The following is an 8,261-nucleotide window of genomic DNA, read 5'->3' on the forward strand; positions in this document are numbered from 1 at the left end:
CATTATATTTACTCACACATTAATCGGCTATCCACTCACGTAAACTAGGGAGTGACCCTAACATTTTGAGAACATGTATTTTCTTAACAGGGATGTTATTATTTACTATTAATGTTAGTACTATTTTTACTATTATTATTATTATTTAATATATTGTAAAAAGTGATGGCTATTGCTGGTCTATGACCGTAATAAAGTTGTTTTTATTATTATTATTATTATTATTATTATTATTATTATTATTATTATTATTATTATTATTATTATTATTATTATTATTCCTAAGAGGAAGGTTAGAAGAGGAGAAAAATAGAAGATAAGATGATTCTGAATAAGACTGGGTTGGAAAAGATTCAAAAGCACCAATAAAATAGAGTATTTGTAGCTCAACACAGTTGGACTGTGTGGTCCTTGGTGCTCTCTGAGCTTGGCTGTTTTCTTGCAGATGATATTACCTAGTTGGGTAATGAAATGTCTGCAAGAAAACAATCAAGCTCAGAGAACACCAAGGACCCCACTAATTCAGAAGTGTTCCACAACTTATGTGAGTGCAGAACTCTGTGTTTTATTAAAACAGCCTGTCTTTGAAGTGTTTTTGTGGCCTCCAACTATAAATCAGTAAAGTAAGCAGATGGTGCTGCTTCAAGGAATTCAGTCCCAGAATTTAACACAACTCTTAAAGCAATGGCACTTTTTCAAGGTTTGTGTAGAAGTCTGAAAAAACCAGGCTGTTTTAATAAGAGCGAAGTGCTGCCTTCATGATAGGTCTGAAGCCTTTCTGAATAACTTTTGATTCAGGCATAGCCTTTTCAATTCAGATTCCTTGTAGGCAGGATTCTAATTTCATTATGACCACTCTGAACTAAGAGCTGGAGGAAAAATGGCTTATTTCCTACTCCAGCAAGACATTTATGTCTTCAACACAGGTGTGCCTAAGCTAAATTCATTTTCAGCAGAATAGTTTTTGCTAGTTGATGGTGGGGAGATGGGGTGAAATTAGTAACAAGGACAGGTGCATTACATAACTACTTGGGTTCATAGCATGATACAGTGGTTAAGGTTTTGCTCTAAGATCTTTCAAAACAATGGTCAGGTGGACACAAAATATGGTGGGGATCAATGGAGGCATCTGATTTGAGACTGTTGTCTGCAGAAGCTAAGTTGTCAATCCCTCTCTTACTGTGTGGTGAGAACAGAACCAATTGGGTTCTATTTAGTAAACTATGTTTTAAAATATGCATCAACGCTGTATTTGAATCCATTCATTTAATGGAGATGTGGGAAGAACCCAGAGAAAGAAATATTTTGGGAAATATTAAAAGGAAGAATGTTATATTTCCCCAAAGGATCTTAAAGGCAGAAACCAACCCCCCACCCCAAAGTCTCTCTGAACCAAACAGAAACCAGGTCTGCAGAAATGCAAATGTGATAATCTTGTCAGAAAGATTGGAGCCAGGAAGCTTGGATTAGAAAGACAAAGATCCCTAGAATCAATAATCCCTCACACCAAAAAAAAACCTAACACAGGACATAATCATCAGCCACAGCCCCAGGGAAGCAGGATATGACCCCTGGGACATAATAGGATTAACCCACCACCATCAGAATACCAGAAAGGCACACTCAGACTCAGGCCAAAGTTCACGCCACAGGAACAACTCCAAACAAAAGCCCCAGAAGTTATAAAAACCCACCACTCCCTGCTACATGTGGTCAGCTTTCCCAGAGCCATCTTTCTGTCTGGCTCTCGTCTTCAATAAACTGCAACCTTCTTTCTAAAGCAGTCTCCATTTTGTTTATTCCCGGCTTGGACTGGAACCTGATGAAGATTTTTCTTTCAACAGAGGCAATGACTGAGGCCACATGATTTAAGACAAGATTAAGAGTGGTGTTTTCCTAGTGATTTCAAGCTTCCAGCATCTCTCACTAGTGACCAGGTTGATTTGTAGCTGCCAGAAGATGTAATGCAGCAATATGGATGATGAGTTCTAATCTCACTTTAGGCATGAAAGCTGGCCTGATGGCTTTGGACCAATCACCAGGAGACTGTGAGTTCTAATCCTGCCTCAGGCACAAAAGCTGGCTGGATGACTTTGGGCCAGTCACCTTCAGCCCAACCTACCTCACAGGGTTGTTGTGGGAAAAATAGGAGAAGAAAGGAGTATTAGGTATGTTTACCACTAAATAAATAAGGAGCACCACAAGTTTCCAACCTCTGGTTATGGAGAACAGTTCACTTTAGTAATTGCATTTATAGAGATAATCAACAGGGGATTATTTCCTGAAGGCAGATTGTACCTGTTCTGTTTACAAATAATAGGCATTGAGACGAGCAGGAGTAACAAACAATCTTGTCTTTAATCCATTCACAACAGAACCAAAACAAAATGGCGCGGATTGTTCTTATACCCCCTTGCAGGGACAGTAACAGCCAATCAATGCAAGGCATTTCTCCCACCTTGCGCATGTGCACAAGGCGGGAGACAGCCTGTCTGGTCCTGGGCATTCACGTGTCTGCCCGGGCCTCTCTGCAGCCTCCTGCACCTGCTGAATGACTCAGCAGTCCCAGGACATAACACCCCTCCCCTCTTATTTCAAAACATAATACTTTACTATTACACAGATAATACCTTATCAATCCTTTATCTCTCCCACAAGGATAGTTACTATTATGCATGACTATAACTGAACACTTGTTCTTTTGAGCGCGTTCTGATTTCTAAGTAACTGTACGCCTGCCCACCTACTGCCTGTGACGCCACCCGGTCTGGGTGCAACCTTTCCAGTTTAGTAATGAGCCTGCGACCCCAGCGGAGTTCAGCTGGGCTCTTTCCAGTGGCTGTGCACGGTGTGGTGCGGTGTGAGAAGAGAAAGTCAGCCAACCTGTGATGCCAGTTTCCATGAGTAATTCTCTTTAAAGCATCTTTGGTGGTGCGCGCCATCCGCTCAGCCTGGCCGTTGGAAGCTGGATGAAATGGTGCAGACGTGGCATGACGGATCATGTTGGCCTGTAGAAAAGCCTGAAACTCAAAAGAAGTGAATTGGGGTCCGTTGTCGGAGACAAGGACATCTGGAAGTCCATGAGCAGCAAAGATCCCTCTCAACACCTGGATGGTCCTAGCAGTAGTAGTGGAGGAGACTGGAATGACCTCTAGCCACTTGGAATGGCTGTCCACGAGGAGAAGGAAGAATTGCCCCTGAAAGGGCCCAGTGTAGTCGATATGAACCCTCAACCAAGGGGCTTATGTCTCCTCCCACCTATGTACAGGGGCCTGAGGCATTTCAGGCCTGGACTGTTGGCACACAGTGCACCCATGGACCTGGGCCTCGATCTCTTTATCGAGCCCAGGCCACCAAGGACATTTGCCAGCAGTCCAGGCCCGAAATGCCACAGGCTCCCGTTCATAGATGGGCGACCACACATGCTCCTTGGTTGAGGGTTCATATCAACTACGCTGGCCCCTTTCAGGGGCAGCTCTTCCTCATTGTGGTGGACAGTCACTCCAAATGGCTGGAGATCGTTCCAGTGTCCACTATGACGACTGCCAGGACCATCCAGGTTTTGAGGGGGATTTTCGCCTCTCACAGGCTTCCAGATGTCGTCGTCTCCGACAACGGACCTCAATTTACCTCCTCGGAGTTCCAGTCCTTTCTGAGGGCGAATATGATTAGGCATGCTACTTTGGCACCTTTTCATCCGGCCTCAAATGGCCAAGCGGAACGCATGGTTCGCACTACAAAAGAAGCCTTGAAACGGCTCACCCATGGAAACTGGCATCACAGGTTGGCAGACTTCCTCCTCTGCCACCGCACTACACCATGCACGTCTACGGGCAAGAGCCCAGCTGAGCTCCGCTGGGGTCTCCGTCTTATCACCAAGCTAGATAGATTACACCCAGATCGGGTTGCATCACAGGTGCCACAGCCGAGGGCACTGAGGCAATTGCAAGTGGGTGATCCAGTTTGGGCACGGAACTATGGACCTGGGCACCTTTGGGTGGTAGCGGTGGTCTGCAAAGTTACCGGGCCACTTTCTTACGAAGTGGCATTGGAAGATGGTCGTGTGCTGCGCAGGCACATTGACCAGCTGCGTTGGAGGTTACATAGCCACCCTTCTGCTCCTGACTCTGCTCTCGGGGGGGAGGAGGACCACGATCGCGATCGTGAATCTCAGTCTCTCAGCGAAAGCGGGACATTGCATTCACCAAACGGGGTTTTTGCCAACGAGGTGGCTCCTAACTCGGGCACTGCGTCCATGGGACATTGCGCTCAATCGGCTTTTCACGCCGCATCTACCTCAGGCCTTGCGCCAACAGGACAGTGCTCCCAGCCGGCTGTTTACGCCGATCCGGGGAATTCCACCCCATCAAGGAACTCTGGTTTGGGCCTTCCGGAACGGGCCAACCAAAGTCAAATGGACAAAGGCTTGGGTCTACCGGAACAGGCCAGCCTTCACGATCCGGTTTCACCCGTATCGAACAGGTCTCAAAGTCCCGGTCTGCTGAGCCTGGCAGGCGAGCTTGCAGATCGGGTGCTTGCAGCAGCTCCGAGACGATCGGAGCGGGCAAAAGGCCCACCGAAGTTCTTAAAGGACTACGTGAGGTTTCTGTCTTTGCAACCATAAAATGCTTTTGTATTTTATTGCAATTGAAAAGCTTGTGTATGTCTTTTTGGAACTGACTTATTTTGTGCTATGATGTGATGTATGGGGAATGTTGTATATGTTCCTTGTAAGGGGGTTCATTTAATATTATTATTTTGATAAGTGGAAAGACCTATAATGTTGTGCATTATTGATTGTTTAAATGAACGTTGTGAGAATGCATGTAGTATTGTAAAATAGTAAGTATCTCCTTTGGAACCAGGAGGGGAGGGGTGTTATGTCCTGAGCTTGATTGATGAAGCAGGTGCAGGGAGCTGCACTGAGACCTTGGCAGACCACGTGGCCTGCTGAGCCAGACAGGCTGTCTCCGAGTTACTGAGCATGCGTTTGAGCGGGAAAATACGTTGCATTCATTGGCTGACACCCCAGGGTGAATGTATAAAAAGGGCGGAGCCATTTTGTAGAGAGTTCTGTTTAAGCCTGAATAAAGAAGTACCTGTTTGTTACTCTGCCTCCTTCAATGCCTACCAACGCGCGAAACAGAACATAAATGTTCAAATGTTTAAAATCACTCTGACCTCTTGCTCATCTGCCTCACAGGACCATGGAGATGCTCCAAAAGTCGTAACTGTGAAAAACGGTCATAAGTCACTTTTTTCACTGTCGTCGTAACTTTGAAAGGTCACTAAATGAACTGTTGTAAGTTGAGGATAACCTATACAGCATCATTGTGCCCTGTTAACAATTTTTTATCACATGTCCACATGAAACTGCTTTGATACTATAGTTCACTTTATAGTTGCTCCAAATTAGATGCTCCAGTTTTAAAATATAGTTTTACAATTAATACAATTAAAATATAATTCCTGCTGTGGACATGATCTGATAGTGTGCTTCACTGATGATGTGATAAATGTCCCAGCTCCTGTTAGTGTCAGGCAAAAGCAACTAGAACCACTCGGGAAGAGTCTTAGCAGCAGTTTTATTGCTAAGTCAACTATGTTACAAAAATCTTGCCAGACTGACTCCATTCCCTGGGAACACCAAGATAAGGCCTCAAGGATTCTGGGGACGGTCACGTCTGTGCCACTTCCTGCAGTGCAATGACTCCAAACTCAGCCCCTCTTAACACCACCCACCAGCCTACCTGGAAATTCCACCACAGTTACCAACTTTAGGCTACTGGAGTACCCCTACCCCCTGAAATGACCCCAAACTGAAATGACCTTGCCCTGGGCTGTCTGGAATAATCACACTTGGCTTCTACAGAGGTATTTGCTCTTATTAGGCTGACTGGAACCTTCTGGAGCTCGGTGGATCTTACATAGGCTCTTGACATACCTGGTACTGTTTTGAAAGAGCCATAGACCTGTGTTTAAAAAACAAAACTAGAGAAGGTGATAACTGTGCTACTCAGAAAGTCAGTTTCAACCAGGAATAAGATCCAAAGTTTGCCAGATATACAGTACGTTGCTGGTTCCATCAAGAATTAGTAACCACAGGCTTTTGCTGCTTCTGCCATCAAGGAATTTCGAAGGAGGAGAACACCCCTTTGTATATGCCATTTTGCCTCCTCCCCAGCTACACCTGAATTCGGTCACTCCCAGTGGTGGGATTCAGCCGGTTTGCACCGGTTCAGTAGAACCGGTAGCTGAATTGTGTTGAGTTCGGAGAACCGGCTGAACCCATGCTGCTTCTGGAAGTCAGTTCTAGGCCTCGGAGGCCCAGGCCTGCATCCACGCAGAGAACCGGATGTTCAGGTATTTGAATCCCACCACTGGTCACTCCATATGATGGAATGTTGTCTGGAGTTCTGGGAGGTAGGGGCTCCTTTGCAGAGAGCAAAGAGACAGAGGAGCTGAGAATGTCTGGTGGGCAGGAAGAAGGCAAGGACTCTGTAAACTCCCTAGCAGTTTACAGAGTATATCTATAGTTATGCAGATAGTTGCTTTAGTCCAGCAAGATTCTACCTGTAGGCAAACAACAATAAAACTACTCAGAAGTTCTTGGTTCTTTGGGCATGACACTCCACTTGCTCAATGCCACTAGAAGACAGGGTTTGCTCTTTATTTATTGTTCTCTCCCACTTTGCCACACCCCCCTCTCCTTAGCATCTGTGACCTATCAAGCTACTTTTGGACATGGGTTTAGTGCTTCCTCAGAAAAGTGCTAGATTCATGTTCAGAAGCAGCCCAACTAATGGGTAACAGGCACAGAGCATTTCTCAGCTGCAACTTGTTAGACAATTTTAGAGGTGATTATACCACCTACTTTATAAGCACCAATCTGCACTAGCCCAGCCTACTCCATTATACATTAAGGAGAGCAATTGCTGGTTATTTTTGCTATTAGAGATGACATGGTGCAAGGGGAAACAAAGAAAAGGGAATCCACCAATTACTTTATTGAATTGGTTTCCACATTAAAATAAACACAACTCAGCCAATTAATTACTGAAGCAGAATAGGCCTTGTCAAGGAGGGCAGGGCAATTTATGCTGCCATACTGTTTTGCTATCACATGCAGAGTAAAGGAAAGTACGGTACTTTAAAATGGCAGTCTGGTCATGTCCCAAAACAATTTAAGTGCTGCCCTCTTCTGGTCAAAGCATCACACAAACAGACTTTAAACCAAATCCTGTTTTTCAATCATTCTGTGAAATATTTCTCTTGTGCCTTTAAAACCATCACCTTCTCTAGGCACCTTACAATATTACAAAGCACTATACAACACACCTGTGTGCATACATAAAACACATGCAAATAGCAGCATAAGATAATAACGTATGCATCTTTACAATAGTGGCATTAAAATAACATTTAAAATGTCATGGGTGAGTCAATTCTCAAGCATCCAGGTCATGGTTGTCCCAAAGGTGCTTTTCCAAAAGGCAACTGGACTTCCCTGGGTTTTTTCTTTGAAAATGTTTTACTTCTCAAAGAAAAAAAACTCCAAGAAAGCCCAGTTGTCTTTTGGAAAAACACCTTTGGGACATGAATTTGGATGCTTGGCAATCAATGCTCATCTATGATGGTTGCCAGCATCCTGTGGTCACATGATCACTGTCGAGCCCCGCAAGGCCAACATGTACGGGCGGCTGGGACGCTAGCTACTGTGCCGCCGACGCCCCGCAGACCGTCAATGAACACCCCACGGGGTCGACACATGCCAGCAGGGGGGGGCCTGACTGCCCTGCTGCTGCTTTTCCCACCAAGCCTTCTCTCAGCTGACGGGCGCAGGCCAGATTGACACGGGCCCGACAGACGCCGAGGTTTTGGCGCCGTGCTGTGGAGCACTCCCGGCCGGGAGGACTCGTAGCGGGCGACACCCACGGACCAGCGTCTTGCCGGTCCAACGGAAGAACCCCGGTGCAGCAACTCACACCTACGGACCAGCGCCTTGCCAGTCCAGACAGCCAGGCGGCCAGAGCATACGAGGGGAAGGAGAGAGGGCGATGGGAGTGTTGTGGCTCCGTCCGGTGGGTCCCTCTCATCAGAGGAGGAAGGCTCTGAACATGACGGAGAGGAGATGGCTAGGCCTCTCTCTCCCGGCCCTTCCCCTCTGGTGCAGCCTTCGGTGCCTTCCGACAGCGAGGAGTTTGGCCAGGAGCCCGGTGTTTCTGGGATTGGCCAGGAGCCCGGTGCTTCTGGGATTGGCC

At 46.2% G+C, this 8,261-nt stretch overlaps 1 protein-coding gene across 1 annotated transcript in view; it reads right to left on the reverse strand.

Annotated features, from left to right (window-relative positions):
• Window positions 1-8,261, reverse strand: part of IZUMO3 (IZUMO family member 3) — a 21,740-nt gene that overhangs the window by 8,912 nt on the left and 4,567 nt on the right. The window contains exon 2 of the mRNA XM_029286560.1: window positions 5,945-5,972. Within this exon, the coding sequence (XP_029142393.1) occupies window positions 5,945-5,972 (28 nt within the window). The remainder of the gene's footprint in view (window positions 1-5,944; window positions 5,973-8,261) is intronic.

The sequence above is a fragment of the Protobothrops mucrosquamatus genome, unplaced genomic scaffold (assembly GCF_001527695.2).
Source record: "Protobothrops mucrosquamatus isolate PMUCROS unplaced genomic scaffold, P.Mucros_1.0 scaffold4065, whole genome shotgun sequence".
Taxonomy (NCBI): Eukaryota; Metazoa; Chordata; class Lepidosauria; order Squamata; family Viperidae; genus Protobothrops; species Protobothrops mucrosquamatus.